General features: G+C 27.9%; 1 protein-coding gene across 1 annotated transcript; it reads right to left on the bottom strand.

Moving 5' to 3' along the window:
* Positions 1 to 12,551: 12,551 nt before the first annotated feature.
* Positions 12,552 to 15,991, bottom strand: LOC113554181 (venom peptide isomerase heavy chain-like). Its single transcript, XM_026957914.1, has 4 exons — positions 15,931 to 15,991; positions 12,980 to 13,147; positions 12,789 to 12,922; positions 12,552 to 12,716 (listed from the first exon to the last, which is right to left on the bottom strand). The coding sequence occupies exons 1-3, from the start codon at positions 15,935 to 15,937 to the stop codon at positions 12,906 to 12,908; spliced, it is 192 nt and encodes a 63-aa protein (XP_026813715.1). The 5' UTR covers positions 15,938 to 15,991; the 3' UTR covers positions 12,552 to 12,716; positions 12,789 to 12,905.
* Between the last annotated feature and the right edge of the window lie 4,400 nt (positions 15,992 to 20,391).

Below are 20,391 nucleotides of genomic sequence, written 5' to 3'. Positions count from 1 at the left end.
CTAAATATTTTATCACGAATAACATTTACCATAACAAGTTGTTTAAACCGGCTTTGACCTATCTACATATATAATAGTAAACTGTAATGCACGTCACACAGACTATGACGCCACTAGTGGCCAACAACAATTTGCCAAGAACGTAACAGTGGGGGCGTGGCTAATTTATAAACTTCGGTTCTAAGAGAAGAGGAAAAACCAACACATATTGAAGCCCCCAGCACAGCTTATTATTCAGAAGTATGAGAACTATAGAGTACACAGCATCTACAAGTATCACACTTTTGTACACAAAGAACCAACTCGAATTAATCAAATAAACAAATTATTATTTAAAGTATACGGAAAGTAGTGTCTACATTACTACTACCGCCTGTATACATTCTTATAATCCATCAGAGGATAACCGATTTGGTATGGGGTTATTGATAATGAGTATTCGAGTGAGTGGGTAAACTAGTTTTTAATAATTTATATAGTTTCAATTATTACTACAAGTAATACATTTTTAATTTTTTTTTTTTTTTTTTTGAAATGTTTACCTATTTATAATACGTATATTTTGGTTTTTCAGATTAGTGGGCAACTGGTAAATAAAAACAATTCACCTAACTTTGGAAAAAAAAGGTTTGTAAGCAGTCAATTTTTATTTTATTTATAAATGTTTTAATATTTGTAATTTTTAGATTCTGAACGGAGTGAATGTATTGATTTTAAAATGATGTGTATTTTTTTAATTTTTTTTTTGTCTGTCAATCTGTCATCACGTTTTGGAAGAGTAATAGTGCTTTGATTTTTAACTTCAGCCTCTCTTTAAAAAAATGAAATTTAATCTAGTTGGTACTTTGGGAGGTCAAAAGTAAATAATTTTCAGTAGTGTTCAAGTGCGTCAGGAAAAACCCTAAAAAAGTAATGAAAAAACGGGAATTATTGCGTATAACCAGATTTTGACAAAATCGATTTCTTTACTTCACTGTAACTCAAAAACGGATCATTGCAAATACTTGAAAATTTCACCAAATGTTTATATTAGCGTTATATGTTTACGATTAAATTTCTAAAATATTTTTCCTTTTTTTTTAAGCTATTTATAGTCTATTGAATTTTTCGCTTTTTCTAAGTTTGGCATTCAAAAAAATCTTTAAAATTTAACATATAATGTTTATTATAAGTTGTACTTATCGTAGTCAAAAAAAAATCTACCTAAAAATAGATTGACCTATGGTTAAAAAACCCAATACAAAGTTCTCCATAACTTTTACTTCAAATAACTGTGCGTCGACCGACGATTCGGGCAGATTACGATAACAACTACAATATTTTTTTAGGAACCAGTCTTTCTGCACCGTATGTCAAGTTTGTCGCATGGATTCAGAGTGAAATATAGATAAACTATTTTAGTTAAATACGGTTATTGTTTTTTTTATTTTATTTTTTTAAATTAACATTCTGACAAAATTAAATGATGACATAACCACTCTGCCATGAATAATCATCCCCCAATTAATTTTCTTATACTTTGAAATGCAATATGTACATTGTCTTATAATGTTTTTCAAATTAACTAAAGATTTTTGTTATATAAATGTAATATGGCTACAACCTATCCTATCTTATAATTAACTTCAGAGAACTGAAGGTTTAGTTACACTTTAATTTTGTTTCACATCTAGTATTATTTCGATACCGAATTATGGGGATCTATATGTTAACTGCGCTAGGTATTATAATTTATAATATCAACACGCCATGATGTAAGCTATATGATTTATACTAGTTTGTACAAACTTATACAACCTTTTCACTGAGAACTTAGGTTTTACAAATTTAAATATTATAACCATTATTTTACTAAAAATTATTTCAATAATATATTCTACTTTAGATATACTCACAACTGTTTACATTCCACGTGCATACCTGATAAAAATTTAAAATAATGGTTGTAATGACTGTCGTTTGTGAAACCGATAGTGAAACGAATATATCGAGTGTGTGTCATGATACAGTTCTGGTTAATAATTGTATTTTTATTCATAATATTCTTCGGTTATTTTTTTTTTTTTTTTTTTAATGTTTATTCAATTGTCGTTTTTGGCATTACTTTTGTATATTTTTAATCGTATTAAATATCGAATATGAGTAACACCACTATTACAATTATTGGGACTTCTTCGGGGTGATATGAATACGTTCGATATTAAAAATATCGAAAAATCATAACAAAGCTACAGAGTTAAATTGACACACGTCGTGTGCAATGTATATGACTTTAAATTGTTCACTACCATATTTGTTTTCGTAGAATATTATTACGACCATAGGTTATCGATGAAACGGAATCTCGTTCTACTTGAATTGCCTATCCAAAAAGCCGTGTAATTATAAAATATACAAATAAAAGTCATAAACAAAAACAACGTAAAAAATATACGAGGCATATCCAGAAAGTAAGTGCACTGAGGCTCTCACAATCGCAGGGAATATATTTTTACGATGTTCGCTACACTTCTATATAGCTTTACTCCTCTTCTTTATAACAAGACCATAACAAGTTCAGTACGTTGAAAACTGTGGTCATAAGAATTTTTCTTGTGAATAATGTCGATCGAGTCTGCCGCCACCTCCTTTGTCCACTTCTCGACCGCCCCTTCATCTCCTCGTCAGTAAACAATTTTTTCCACCCGTGTGCTTCTTCAAGGAAGTGAACAAATGGTAATCTGAAGGCGCCAGGTCGGGGAATACGGAGGGCGGTTCAAAACATCTCATCCAAATGAGCCCAAAAATTGTTTCACGACATTGGCTGTGTGGGGTCTGGAGTTGTCGTGCAGCAGGCAGACTCCTCTTGTTAACAGACCCTTCCTTTTTTTTGAATAGCTCTCCTCAATTTTTATAGGGTTTCACAATACCTTGCTGCTTTGTTGGTCTCACCCTGAGGTAAATATTCAATCAATATGACGTCTTTGTGGTCCCAAAACGCTGATGCCATGATTTTTTTGACTGAAATCGGTTTTGAACTTTTTGGTTGAGGGTGAACACTAGTGTTCGGACTGTCTCTTGGTTTCAGGCATATAGTGTGCAACCCAAGTTTCATCTCCAGTAACAATAGACTTGAGAAAATTATCACCCTCCAGTTTATAGCGTTCCATAGAGGTAATGAATGACGGCGCGGATTTCGCACTTGGCGGCAAACTCGATCGACATGTTTCACGAGAAAAATTCTTGTGACCACAGTTTTCAACGTACTGAACTTGTGATGGTCTTGTTATAAACGAGAGGAGTAAAGCTATGCAGCACAGCAGTGTAGCGAACATAGTAAAAAAATATTTCCTGCGGTCGTGAGAGCCTTAGTACACTTACTTTCTGGATATGCCTCGTAAATACTAACACTGGAGCAAACGATTTAACGTTGCCGCATGTACGTAGATTATTTTTATCAAAGTATTTAATGTGAATTCCAAACATAAAATTAATTAGTTAATTGAACATAATATAGGAATTGAATAATAAAAACTATTGATTAATGAGAATTTCCCCTAAACTAAAGTAAAAACAACTTCTTAGTGTTCAATTAACACATTGTTTTTTATATAACATTTTACTATACATTTTTACAGTATTACAAAAATTATATACTCTTTACGATTTATTGTACGTGAATAATTATAAGTTAAGATACGTAGAAATCAGGAAGGAAAAATGATTGAAATGTAAAGAATTTCGAAAATTCACGATGCAAGAAAGAGGAGAGCCACCGGTTCAAGGGGAAAAAAAGCTTAGATGTCTGTGGATTAAAATATCATAACCGAAGACTGTCCGTGTACATGTAGAATACTTCACTAATAACTTAAACAGAACGAGCGCATATTCCTAAAGAGTCCGGTGTAGTCTTGAACTCGGAAAAATATTAAAATAAATTCATTAAAAACATTAAATATTTAAAAACCATGGTTAATATACTATGCCTGTACCGACGAGCCTTTTAACAAGGTTTTCGTCGGACACACGGTCCTCCTGAGCCTTGTGAGTAATACGGAAAACTTATTCGTACAAATGAATATAACCAAAAATATTTATAACACGATTCATATACACACACACACATATATATATATATATATATATATAACTGTACGCGTCTACGAGCGTGTAGAACGTAACAAGGGCGGGGAACACCGTTCTGATGTAACGCACCGGGACTTGGGCGGAACTGCTGGACCTGCTGGTGATTGACGGCGGAGCTGCTGTGTATTTGGATCTGAATCTCGCTGGAGCACGTGGGTGACGGAGAGCACCGGTATAGTACGCACACTCGGCGTAAATGTCGTATGGACACACGAACGTAATTGTTACGTATTCGGCCGGGAGCTCGATGTATGGATCACACAGTAAATCGGCTGTATACATACACTGTGATGGCTAAACAATACAAGTATTCTTCGAGTAGTACTTAATACTGACGTTCAACTGAACTTTTATAAAGAGTAATGTGTACCACAGTACTACACAATGTGTACGCATGCCTATATGGTAATAATATAATAAATAATAAATGGCTTTGTCTATAGTCTCAGTGTGTATATATATATATATTATATTATACAATTGATTATACTTACAATCCGTAATGGATTAAAAAATATTAAAATACATTTTGAATAACTATACTCTTATTGTTACCCATCTAATCAAATAAAAACTCATATATATATATATGTATTGACGTATCATAGTACCGTGAATATATTATTATTTCATTTTTTTTTTTAATCGAGAACACCATAAATAAACTGCAAACGTTAAAATATATACATTTTGCTAACAATTTTTACAATGAGGATGATATTGTAAGGATTCATTTCACTTCAGTGGTGTAGCTGAATTGCCCGTACTGTACGCCGTGTGATCATAATAATATTATTATTGTTTGATTTGCTTGTTTTTGATTATTGTTTGTGTTATACCTGCATACATGTAAATGTATAAAATTCATTAAAGAAGTTTAAGATTTATCGAATGGCAAATCGGCGCAACATCAAAAATTAATATATTTTGTTCATCATACCATGTTATAGAAATATTTTTATCTAATTTCTAAATAAATACTGAATATTTCAAAAAAAAAAAACTCGGAAAAGGTAGATAAGTAAGTACTGTTCTGCTATACATAGTACATTAAATTTAGGTCACTATTATACATTTATAGGTGTGTTCAATTTTAATTCGATAATATATTAGTTATAAATATCTAATAAAGTAATTTATTAAATAAGTCATACTTTTAGTATTATAATAGGTTGGTCGGTAATACAAAACTTGGTATAATTTTATGCGAAAATATTGCATTTATTATATTATTTTAATAACATAATATATTTATACAATTATACCATACTAAATAAAATTATGTAACACAAAAAATTAATAACATCTTTCTGTAAATACCGTAAAACAGCAAAAATAAATTCTTGGTGCCTATATAAATAGATATTTTAAAACAAGTAAAAAATGTTATTGCGTATAGTAAAATTCATAATAATATATACTTAACAATTTTATGTTTCCACGAATAATGTGATTTAATTATAACAAAATAATAACATCGTTATTATTTTATCTTTCAATAAATAAAATCATCCGAATTGAACTTAAAATGTCTATAAAAAATAACTGTCGTACATTTTTTAGATTTTATTGTTTCGTTATGAATTACTTATGAAGAATTTTGTATTTAATTTTCAAAACTTAGTTATAAAAAGAAAAACTTTTTATGAATTTCTAAACATAATTTAATTTGATATTTTTCCGATTTTGACAAAATTCTAACTTAGGTCGTTTAAACGTTCATAAGAAAACATTATGACTGATTATATGTATATAATACTCATTACACTTACTGTGATAATTTATATTTTTTTTAAAATATTTTCGTCTGTTTTTTCCAATTATAAAATTAAATACTGAGAATCTATAAGTTTGATCTCTCCAAAACCATCAACATTTTTAAACATCAAACCATTTTATCGACAACTTATTGTACACACACACACACACACACACACACACAAACACATCAAAATAAAATCAATACATTTATCGTTCCCGCTCAGATTCTAAAAATGGTATTGTAATTTGTAATCTAAGAAAACCTAAAAGAAAATTAAAATTAGTAGATTTAAAAAATTATACCACTCAACTCCGATTGATACATATAATATGGTGATTTAAAAAAAATAACTTTGGCCTACAACCAACACGTAAATCAATTGTCGGAGTTAATAGAACTAAATAATGATATAACTCGTAATAAAATATAGAATTTATAGTCCATTATTAATTTATGCTTGAATTAACAAAGATACGAATATTCAACAAAATATGTTCGTCCTTTGCGCATGAAAACATATACTCGCTGATTATATTTTATATTTACGGATGTTATAACTAGAACTACCTACTATAACGTACAATAAATTATAAAATAATCAAATTAAACAAATTTAAAGTTTAACGTTTTTTAATGTTGACATTATAAGTATAGGTAGTAAACATTCAGTGAAGTTTTCGAGTATGATAATAATTTCACATTTTTTTACGTAAGCGTTTAAATAATACAACAACAATTGGAATGCATTTGATACACAAACAAAACTAATCTACAGTTTTAGGTTTCGCTAATTTGTATTTGTCACGCACCACTGGTCCTAAGGGTACTTATTAGTACTTTAATAGTTGGTATTATTTATTATTATCGTGTGCTGGCTGCAAACATAATATAAAACTTAAGCTATTAATTTTTATTTCATATTGTAATAAATGGTAATATAATAATATGTTGGCTAAAATAATGTTTGTTATTAATTTGCTTTTAATAAGTATATGAGAAACTAATAAACTTTATGCCCATAAACTGTTTGTCGTTCAGAACCATTTAACTAATACACACCAGTTTTTATTTTCATAAATAATATTTTTGTTTCTTCGATTACCGTTCTTATTTGTAATTTCTAAAAGTTTCCACGTTTCATTTTGCTCAATTATAATGATATTTTGTTCTTTTTATTTTAAATATAAACCATTACGCCGTTTTAGCTTCATAGTTGCGCACACAACAAGGATAAATGTAATTTTAAATTAACAACGGTTGCTATTCTTCAGAACACACAGACCCGGAATAGTGTGTTGTGTACTTCCGCCAATGTTACACAACGGTTAACGTACACTATAGAAAGATTATTGCGAGTCCACGTGATGGTAAGTAGTTACTTTTATGTAAGTCTAAACGGGGCCATATTATCTCGGCAAGTTACCGAGTAAAACTGCGAGGAGCTCGATGACCGAAAATGTGTTAAAAGTTAAAGGAATGACGACTAAAATATGTTGGGCTTGCACAGACCCTAGTATGTACACGGCTATTGCAGGATATTGATATTAAAACTGGTCGGGCAGAATTCGTCCAATCCGGCCACGAGTCTTGGTCGGCACGGCTAAGTTAAACTAGGTACCTGGTCCAAGTAAGATAAAAATAAATAATAATATAATATAAATAATATAATATAAATATAATATTATGTTTAAGTATTATAGGTGTATAGACTTATTAAATCATTTCTAGTATTTACTGTATAGTTTTGTAATGTATTATACATTGTACAGGTATATTTTGATTGCTTTGAACTTGTTTAATACATATTCTATACGGATAGAGGATTTCGGCGATTTAGTAGATCGGAATAAAAATTGTCCGTGGCACATATTACTCCGCATGTATATATTATTTGTATCGCTAACCTATAATATTATTATTATTTTATTTAATTGCCGTCCCCTTACGCGTCACCGCTCAACACTTCCAACATCCAACACGTCGACTATCGCCGGCCGGCAACACACACTACACATGCGCATAATCCGTTTTTTCAATATTTTATAAACAGTTTAACAGTATACAGTGTTGAAGTTTGTAAAACAATGCAAACCGTATACATATTTATTTCTAGGTTTTTGCATTGGTGAACTATATTTAATTGCATTATTGGTTTACAGTTACAGTTTTTTATATATTTTTATTATTATTTTAACGCATCCATATCATTGTGTGCGAAACGTCACGGAATTGATTGTATTTTTATAAGGTGTACGCCGTATACGGTGTACCCAATTATTATTATTATTAACCTTTGTATTTGTAAAATAATTATTATAATATGTTTATACTTTATTATGTCGTGCGTGAGTTTTTTTAAAATATTATTTATAGTGATAAATAGCATCAGGAGAATCACCTGACCAGTCTGCGCTCCATAAAATATTTATACATAATTTTGTGACTGTGAGTAATATTTATTTTTCTTGATTGTTGTACTATGATATACTAAGAAAACCCTAGATTAGTCTTATTTTAATAGTTCGGATCTCTGTCTAATTTAAATATTTATAATATAATATTATTATATCATATAAACAGTTATATTTATTATTGATTCATATATTATTACTATACTTATTATTAGATAACATAAATTTATATATTAAGTATAGTTTTAGAACTAGAAAAGTGTTGAATTTAAATAATATTAACCGGATAAAGGGTATTTTCTTTTATATTACATAATTAATTTTTTATCATGCTAATTTATAATCGAACATTTTTACATTTTAATAACTATTATTATTATATCAATATGTATAATTCATAATTCCTATATTCCAGTTCCATCACATTATTAATTCAGGAAGTAAAAATGGATAACTCGCAAAAAATATTTCCCTATTCCTCCCATACCTGAAACCCACTTACACAGCACCTTACCCACACTACTCAACAATTTTACCCAGTTTCACACAAGAAACTCACTAACAAATTTACCCGGTTTTGAATGCAAAACTTCTAGCCCTGAAACAATTTGATCCCTTTCGTATCCCATACTTGTAACCCACAAGCAATTGTATCCGGTTTCGGAAACGAAACCTATAAACAATTATTTCACCCGGTTTTGAATGCAAAACCCATAACCCTAAAACAATTTTTCGCACTTTTATACCTCACACCCGTGCCCACAAACAATTATACCCGATTTCAGACACGAAATCCATAAACAATTCACCCGATTTTAAATACAAAACCCATAACCCATAAAATTTTACCCGGTTTTTAATACAAAAACCGATAAGAACCCCAAAAAATTTAACCCGTTTTGACTACCTGAACTTATAATACGGTGTGACCAATAATCCTCCAGCATCTGCAGCCTCGCTCATTTCTTTAAAACCTAAGACATGCATTTAAATTCAACACTATAGTAAGCTGGAAATGGGCGAATGCCGTGCTACGACAAAACTAAAACTATAAATTTAAATCAATTAACACCTTCTGATTCAATGTATAATTCGATATTTATTTGTTTATATTAGGTACCTATATATTGTGTATTACTTATATCGGTGAATAAGATGCATTTTTTACGCGAGAAAGTGCAGTTACTAATCTGACTATCAACTATTAAAGTCCGGTCGGCGTTCGCTCGTTCTCGCATACAATGTGGATTAGGCCTACTGGGGACACCACAATAAAAAAAACGCACCTCGTGTAATACCTCATAAATAACATGGATGATATAATTGTCTGTCGTCTAACAATAAAGGTGGTGAGGAAAATTACACAGCACTGTCAGCTTAATACCTTACATAGTGTATCTATCAAATACCAGTTAAATCCTATCGAGAGACGATAAATATTGACGTTTTCTAAAGTATTAATACAATAGTTTGGAAAAGAAATTTTCTTGTTATTAAAAGACTCGATATTACATAAGTTTTTATTTTACTATAAAATACACAAACAAAAGCGGGTCCACATTAATATTCTATATTTATATATTATATAAAATAATTAAAACATTGATAATTTAACATGTATTTTATTTGTTATCATGTACTCTAATATTAATGTATTGTATTAACGCTTTTATATATTTTTTTATTTTATGCAAATTATAAATTGATAAAATACATTATTTTTTTTTTAATTAATTCATATTTTACTCATTTATAGAACCGTTGGTTACGTATTTGGGTTACCATATTCAAATAAAAATATTTGCGCGAGATTGTATATACTTAGATTTTGCTAAACACAGGCTATAATTCTTCTAAAATTAACTTTTATTCAAAACTATCGGCAATCTGCATGACTTCTGGTAGCTGATAGATAGGCTAGGGCTAGACAGTGGTAATATCAAAGTAATAATATCAATTATTTAATTAAAAAAAAAAAAAAAAACCATTACATTTAATTCATTAGCCATTACTCATTAGTAACGCGTAATCCAACTTACCTTAAACATTTAATAACCACTATTGATAAATGTAATACAATTATATATTCTTTTTCCCTATTTTATATCCCTTTTTATCAGTATCAAATTTGTACAAAAATGTATACATAAATATTTACTGACAATTTCCCAATGATTCACAAATATATACACGTTTTTCCATATTTTGATAAAAAAACATAAAAACTAAAATTTGGTCAAAAAAAAATGTGTTCATTAGCTTTATTCATATATTTTAAAAATTACACTTATTGTACGATAAGATATGCACAACAAATATTTACCAGACAATTGATGCTTTAGTAAATTGAAAAATAAATTATCCAGTTTGACGGCAAAGTAGTACACTACAAGTTCAATATTTAAATAATAGAATAGTATAAGACTAATTTTGAAACAAAAAACTCAAAATTTAATTATTATACATGAAAAATGTGTAAATTAAATTTCTATATTATTTAGAAGACACTGCATAATATTAATTGAAGTTTATAATTACGGAATTGAATTTAAAAGAACAGTTTTAGAAGTATACAAAAATGTTTACGGAAATTTAAAAACAATTAATACAAATAATGATTTAAATTAAAATTAGAATAAACTATTCGTATTTCATTACCATAATATTATTAGACTTAGTTATGTTTGTTATTCAGCGCACGAATCCATTGAACGTGGTCCTTAATGCGTGTAAAAACTTCAATCGAGTTATTTGAGAAGTTTTCCTTAAGACTCAATATACCAGTTAAATAATAAAACTCAGAGTGTAAAAAGGTTAAACCTGAACTACTATCTCCTTCGCCCATGTCTTGTCCTGAAACTAAAGATATTTAGTACATGAGACATAAATTAAAACTTCGAATGTTATTGAGCATTTGACACAATGTATATATTTACATACACTAATAGATGAAGTACAGATATCACGTTAAAGAGTTTTTTATATACCACAAATAACTTCCAAAGTATGGTAGAGATGTTTTTAAACATTATTGTAAATAACAATATAATATCATATAATATAAAATGTAGTAGCATTATACGTTATGCGCAAATACGAGTATACACCCCTAACCACAACCAATCTATATAAATCGTGAAAAAAAAATTGTCTGAATTAATTTTATTAAATAAAATATGGGTATAGTTAAATTTGACGATTGATCGTATCGGTTATTTTTAAGTGTCTTACTTAAGTGTTTTTACTTAAGGGTAAGTAATAATTCAATTACTTCTCAGTTTGTTAAAATGGTTTCATCAGATAATATCGAACACATTTTTTTAGTTTCAGTGAGTATCTCGTACCTCACTATTTTCATAAAACACAGTTTGGTTTACAGTCTGTAATAAGATCAGACTGTATCAATACGTCGATAATTAAACATTTTATTACCTAATGCATAACCGACACAAAGCTTATCAGCAGTCACAAATATTTGAAATCCATTATAATACATATCTCGACAAGAATTATTGTCGATGTATGGTAAAGACGTCTCAAATAAAACGGGACTTAATGTACCCATTTCCGTTTTTCCCCAGCCAACAATCTGTAAAAGTATAAAGCAGATTTACAATATACAATTATTATAAGAATATTATATTAATGTCTTTATCATAAATGTAGGTAATGAGTTGTATTATGAGTGTGAATGATTAAATCATTTTAACTTTTGAGTCAGATTACATATGAAATTAACAAAAGGTTTAGCGGTGTAACAATCCAATTGTAAGATACTTTTTTTAGTTTTTTCATAAAAAATATCAACAGTTATAAATAGTATAGTAAAGTATCTCACAGTATTTCTTTTGCAAACAAATTTACAATGGTAAATGTTGTAGGGATATAAATTAACTATCATTAAATCACAATTTTAAAATGTAATACATTCTTGTAAGTATTGGATGACAAACACTCACGTCGGTAAAAAATTGACTTGCAAACTAGTTCCACTGAGATTATTATGTGTGCTATATACCAAAGTATTATGTTTGTGGACTTGTGCACCATCCACCTTTATTTAAATTACAACGACAATAAAAACTAAACAAATTGTACAGTGCAATGCCTAAATTATTATATTTACGAAAGATGTTAATTTCTCAGGACTTAATACTGCGAAAAAATTAACAAAGGGGACAACTTTATATACGTATACCTAAAAATAATATTTTTATATATTAAATAGTATAGAATAAAAATTATACCTTTCCTTCAACTCCGTTCGGTACACTGTATTTACTATTCCAATCGATACAAATTGGTGCAACAACGTTACTAAAATATTATCTGCTCGATAAAACGATAACAGCTATTATATCATTAGCAAAGTAACCATGAGCTCCAGAGAAACGTTCATTTAAGTAGATAATTTCCACCTATAAAATTGTTTTCATTTATATTTTAATACTATTATAAATGTATTATATAGTTTTAAATTAACAACTTACATTCACTATTCTAGTAAAGTCATTGTCAACTACTATGAGATTTTTATCAAACTTTCCAGCGGCAATTTTATACGAATCGTCATTTATTAATATTTTTTTAGATACTATCCCTTTGTACTAAAAGCAATTGGCCGCTATACATTTTATTTCATTAACATTCATTCTTTTTAAAAAGCGTCATTTATTTTTACCAGAAACTACTAAATTCGGAGAAATTATGGATCCTCCACATATCAAGTCATAGTTAGAAGTATCTTTATTTAATCGATATATTCCGACATTCCAAGGTGCTGTTCCAACAAGTGCTTTCTTAGCATTGGCCATCAGTATTTGACCGTTGATATATGCTCTACCATAATCTAGAGTAATATATGAATAAATGATATAACAAATAATAAGTCAATGAAACTTCCTTTTTATAAAACATATGTTGAAAGTTAAAAAGCGGTACATCTCATCTAATCAAAGTAATCTACCTTTACTCTTGCAGCCGCAAAAAATATCATAGCTTATACATAATTCGCCGATCGACACACACACATAAATTATTTTTGTTATATTTGCTTATTTTATTTTTATATTGGAATTGTCGTTTGTGAATTTATAATCTTCAGATTACGACGACGCGCTAGCTCGCTATAGTGTACGAAATTTACACGTTCCCCCTACGTCATCGTGAAATAGTCCGTCCAAAAAAATAACGCAAAATAATAGTATTTGTCTTTTACATACACGCCGATGCGCTGTTTTAACTATTTGTTTGTTTGTTTATATATTACATATTATTTAGCACTAATCGCCACTATAGCGTTTACCGTGTGCGCGAATCGCCGTATTTTTATATGTGGTTATTTTGTATATGCAAATATCCACATTTAATGTTAGATATTAATGATATCATATTAGTTACAACTGGTACAAGTGTGCGCTAATCGCCACTTGATTTTATGTATACTTATTTACGTGTGTCGTGTATTATTATTATTAAAGTAGTAGAAAACCAGCTAGCCAGTCTGCGCTCAACAGATTACTTAACTATTTAATATCAATTCGTATTTATTATTGAGCCAAAATGTCCACATTTTATGTTTAATACATTTATATACAGTTCTAATAGCTGCCTGTTATAATTTTTTTTTTAAATTGTAGTGTCAGAAAGGCCGTATTGTTTGTATTTCTATTATTGCTATTTAGCTGTTTATTTATCCCATTATATTATATATTGTTATTATTATTATTATTATTATAACTAGTTGTGCTGAACCGGCATTTTATTTGGGCTCATTATACTATATATATTTTACTTGTTGGTCCAAAAGGGCTGTAACTTATTATTTATTATTATCTTATTTTACAGTTATTTTCTACCTATAGTACCTATGTTTAGCACTGAGTTACCATTTTTTTTTTATCAGAGTTACCAGCACATTTGTTGTCTCTGTCTTACTAACGCACATCATTACAAATTTTCGTTCAGCAGAATACATTTAGTGACGTAACCTTTTTAGTAAAGTAAATTTACTTATTATCAAATTTAAATGTAAGAATATTATCTAGACAATGACATATGATTTTATTTATATTATTATTTTACAGTGAGTTATGAACATTTTAAAGTTGTTATATTTTACATAGCTGTAATTAACTTTAAAATAATAATATCTTTGAAATCATGTGTCATTGTCTAGATAATTTTCTTTCCTTTAAATTTGACAATAGGTAAATTTAGTCTAATACTAAAGCTAACGTCACAAAATGTGTTCTGCTGAACGAAAATTTGTTATGATGTACGTTAGTAAGACAGAGACTCTTAAGCTTACACAAATACAAATATACACCCCACACACTCTAGCACTTACTGGTCCTCTTTGGCAACCCCGTCCAGTTCTTATGAGTCGCTATACACATAAACATTTTCACACAGATCAGTCGGCGTATGAGTAGTAACTACAAAGGAGTTAGGTAACCGGGCGCGCGTATCAATATTTTACGCTCCTGGCCCGTTCATTTACGATTGTTTATTTATCTTAATTTTCAAAATAAACAATAGAATTCAAATACATTTAAAGCATAGTAATATATATATATATAAATGGTGGTTCTATAATTCCAATAAAATGTGCAATAAATAATGGTTTATTATTATTTAAGTCTACAATAATAAATTACAGTTGATTATGAAGTAAAAATTGTGTACGGGAAAACATAATGCATTAACAAATCTATTTTTTTTTTAAGCCAATAAAGTACCAAAGAAACCTGGGATTTACATATCAACTGTAGTAGCTACATAGGCATGTTCAATGACTCCAATGTAATGTAATTAATATGATATTAACGTAGATAACCATTAATTATTACGTAAATAATTAAGTTTTAAGAAACAATAAGATTATTATAACTTATTAGTCATCTGTAAGAAATACTGTAAGGAATTCATATCGAATACCTTTTATATTGATGATATGATGATTATTATATTTGTATATTTCTTTTTCTTAGAGAATGCAAAATTAAAAACATTGATTGATATAATATAATATCAGAAAGTCCCGATATATTGTATTTAATATTAAGTTTAATCAGTGACGTAATTATGGAATGGGTATGTGGATATTTCCCACCCAGACGCTATTTTTTTAGAAAATTATAATCAAATTCCCGTAAACACTTAGCTTTAAAAGATGTTAAGATCAAAAAGATTTTAAAATAAGAAATAAGAATTCATGGATATTATCATAGTTGAGATATTTTTTTTTATTTTACTAATATAAGACTAGGATAGCTCAACAATTACAATATTTGATGAGGAAATTGTATAGCTCATAGTTAAAATATAACACTGATAAAATCTACAACTTACGATGCTTTTTTTAACTAAAACTTTTTACAAAAATAAATAATATGAACGTGGTATAGACTGATAATAAATGAAAACATAATATTATTTATTCTGTGGTATAAGGTATTAACTATTTTTAGAATATTATATTACTGTAAACCATGAGCAACAACAGTGCAACACCGAATACCAATGCCTATTATAATAAAACGTTATAATAATCATTTTTTTTGTAAATACATAATGATAATAAATTTTTACTAACTTAAATACTTAATAGGAACTCTTGAATGGACTTACGATGCATTAGGACATTATAAGTTGAGCCCCGATGACGTACTGGATATTTTAGCGAAAAAATCAAAAAGGAAAATTGACTTGTTACTATAATTTATGAAAAATATATTTAATTTAGTTGTTTACTTTATTGATTTATTGTCTTTGAAAACCATTATTATACCATTTACCTCACTTAATTTGTAATTATAAATTAATATAATATTGTGATCTATAAAATTTAACGGTCAAGGATGGTGTGGGAGAGTGGGGGCATAGCCCCACTAGAACGATAGTATAAACTTATATCCCAACCCCACCCTAGAACCAATTCCAAATTACGCCAATGAGTTTAATTTGTTCAATAGTTATCTACACTGAATAATATGATCCAATTTGTCTTCTTTCGAGTTTTTTGTCACACAAAATTCCAGATCCTGAAATAGTAAATTCTTAAGCATTAAATACTTAAATAATTTTTATTTAATTAATATTCTGATTACATAAATATAATCATAATTTGCTGTTTAGAATTCTATAAAGTAATATCATATATCATGTATTCGTGCGTAATACAAATGTAGTGGACAATATTATTGTAATATTGTAAACGTTGTCGTAATACATATCGTACGAATTGAACGTTAGATATTTTCAATGCTCTGCACCGCATCTCGAATTGTAATTGTGATTCTTTGATTTGATATTACATTTTCTGAGTGTAAGTGTGTATTTGATTGGTATTTAACAAATACAATTTTGCAAATTTAAACAGAAATTATTGAAGAGTATTTTAGTAGAATATTTTATTTAAAATATTAGTTATAAATGTACTGTTTTCGTAGTAAAAATTTGATTGTTGGTATTACGCATTAATTTTATGTGTGTTTAGTATTCATAACTCTATATTGTAAATAAATCAATTGAATTCTAGATTTAACATAGGAATATTTAATATTATAATATCATAATAAATAAAGCGATTTTCTTTTTTATTATTACTAAAATATTAACATTATTATTACTTACCGAAAATTAAACATGAATATGTCAACCACAAATTATACATAATCTTCATGACTAATATAATATAAAAGCTAAAACGAATGTAAGCATATGTTTAAATATTAACAAGCAATTTCAGTACATTAGTTATATCAAATGAACGTCACTCAACAATATTCGACCGTAAATTGACAAAGCAATACATATTGTAAATATAATATAATATATAATAAACACTGATAATACCTGGAAAGAACGAAAATTATAAGATAATAATAATGATATATAAGAGCCGTTAAAACTAATACAACGTTACAACAACACTGAACACATACTATTGGATCTTTTAAATTACTATACTATTATGATAATACATAGCTGAGACTGATAGTGTAAAAAAATCATTTAACTAGGAACTCAAAAATATATTTTATAATAAGCGCTAGTTTTAAAACACTCAAGGTCATGTCAATAATTTTATCACAAATAACATGAAATATAACCAGTTACTTAAACCGGCCTCAACCTATCTTCATACATAGAATGAACTGCAATGATTTACCCATCGCGAAATCTCCAAAATGATAATGAAGATATCATAATATTATTTTTTTTTCTTTTATGAAACCCACAGGGGCAAGGACAACGAGTATTTCATATTCTATTTAAATTTAATGTTTTAGAAAAAAAGTTAAAAAAATTACTATTTATTTTATTATTTAAAAAATAATTGAAAATATCCATTTTATAGACTTTATTTTTCTGAAAATGTTTATGTTTCAACATCTTAGTTTGATTAATCTCATGATTTTCGATATTTTTTTTTAGTTTAGAGAAAAATTGTGAATTGTTGAGTACCATAGAAGCGCCAGTGTTATCAAACATATGATCTGCAGGCTCATACTCATATAGTAATATAAAGATACTTTACTTACAATTAATTTGTTATTAATTTTTTTTTTTGTATACAATATTTATATGTAAATTTTTAATACATTTTCTTGTAAACATTATCAAAGTTTAAAATTCATACTTTTTCGACTTCTTTTCGTTTATACAGAAATAAAATAACAAAATCTAAAAGTATCTGATTAACTTAATATTTAAAATCTGTGATGTATATCTCATACATAAATATATATATATAGAAATCAATTAAAATGTGAGTGATTTACACGGAAAAAAATATATAAATATATTTAGCAAATTTATGAGTACAAATGTTTATTTTTTTTACTTATAACTTTATGTTTGGTTTCGACGCGAGCAGGGGAAATTATTAGTGGCACTTTGTGAGGCTATCAGGACCATATCAAAGTTCAGTTGTCAAATGTTTAAAGTTTGAAAAAACTATTGTAACAAGTTTCAAACAATTATATTTCACCATTTCCACATTATTTCGATGGTACTCTATTATGTAAAGAAGTTAAACTATAAATTAATAATATATTATCAATTGTGACAACATTAGGCAAGGTAGAGTTAAGCAAAATTACATAATGAATGACGCAAATGTGGTGGATGTAATGTGCTAACGCTGTAAACGTCTTCTTAATTTTTTACAATATCGTTATTAATTTTACATGAATATGTCTTTCCGCTATAGGCATATTATAATATTATGAGCAATTTAAAAGTTACTTATATTATGTTACGCATGAGATATTATTAGTATACAGTGTCTAAGTGATAACAGTGAAATGTAAATCATAACTGTACAAAATTTCATCTGTAGTTATCTGCTATCTTGTAATAGTTTTATACCAAACATAATTAATTATTTTATTCCTTGCAAGTACCTATTCTGCAAGAAAAAATATGTTCATTAATTTATAAATAATGTTTGTCAAATGAACTAAAAGCATATTTATTTATTTATTTTTTTGTAAATGTAATTTAATTACACTATATGTTATCTTTTAAATAAAAACTGAAAAACTAGTTGCACTTCTCTTTGGTTAAATATCTAATATTTTTTCGATACTTAAATCATGTGAATCTATTCACCGCATTAGATATATATATTAATTTATTACCTAGCATAAATTCTCATAAGGGCTCAAGTATAGTAGGTCATATCTATTATCATAACATTAATAAAATACAAAATCAAAATAGGTACATGATACAATATATGAATTGCAAACAACAATTTAGTAAATTAAAATAAAGTAAAATAAACGAAATATTATATAAAAAGACCTTAGATTAATTATAGATATACATTTTATGAGAATATCAGCGCACTATTTGTTTTCTCTTTCAGGCCCACGCGCAACATAGACAAAATGCATTTACGCAGAATCGTTTTTCTCTAAGATTTTTAGGTAATCTTAAAGTAAAAACAACCATTACAAAAAAAATAGAGAATAATATTTTTGAAAGAATGACATATCGATTTGTCTAAATATGGTCTCAAAATAATTTAAACATCATTTAAATTTACAACATTATATTGTTTATTTTGAAAATCAAATGCAAAGTAAAATAACAATTAAATCTAAAATTGATATGTCATTCCTTCAAAAATATTATTATCTATCTTTTTTTGTAATAGGTGATTTTACTCTAAGATTACTTAAAAACATAGAAATAAATGATTCAGCGTAAATTCGTTTTTTATATGTTGCGCGTGGGCCAGAGAGAGAAAATAAATAGTGCGCTGACATCCTCTTAATTACATTGAAAAACAAGTGTTAAATGGATATAAATTACTCATATTAAACACGTCAAAATACTAAAAAGAAATTCAAACGTGAGACAGTTACGTGATTGATATTGCGGAATATGAAAGTTAAGTGACTGTTATCATACAGACAAGATATAAAACCATTCACTAATTTTGATAAAAAAACAAATATCATTGTACTTACATATACTATTAGGTCCGAACCAACTAACAACACTATTTTACTAAGAACTAAGATTTTACAAATCTAAATATAATATGATTATTCTGGCGGCTAGTAGAATGTTGAGTAGACTGTATTGTTGGTTTGAACTAAGGTGGTAGATCTTGCCCAAGGTTTATAATAGATTATACAGGTTGCCTCAACTCGCATTTTTGAAATTTTGGTAGTGGTAAAAGCCACACTGTGACGTCACCCGAAGTATAAACTATTTCCTTTTTGCCATATAACACGGGTAAAATGAACACGATTTTTAACTTTCTCAGGTTCCTAAGACTTCAATATTAGGCTCACAATAAATATATTTGCATGAAAAAAAAAAGAAATTTAACCATAAATTGGTTAAAAAAATATAAAAAGTGTATGATCCAAGTCATCACATTCAGTTTCGTGTGACATGGAACAGTAAGATTTTTTTAATGTTTTTGAGCATTTAACCTACAGACGTTTTACTTGGAATTCAAATAAGGTTTTTAAAATCATCTTAGTACATATGATAACCTAAAAAATTCAATAGGTAAACTAAATATTAAATAAAATACCTACATTCCCGTTATTGTAACATATTTTT

This window comes from Rhopalosiphum maidis, chromosome 2, assembly GCF_003676215.2.
Source record: "Rhopalosiphum maidis isolate BTI-1 chromosome 2, ASM367621v3, whole genome shotgun sequence".
NCBI lineage: Eukaryota > Metazoa > Arthropoda > Insecta > Hemiptera > Aphididae > Rhopalosiphum > Rhopalosiphum maidis.
The sequence above is the reverse complement of the archived record's forward strand: the minus strand, read 5'-3'. Positions and strand labels throughout refer to the sequence as shown.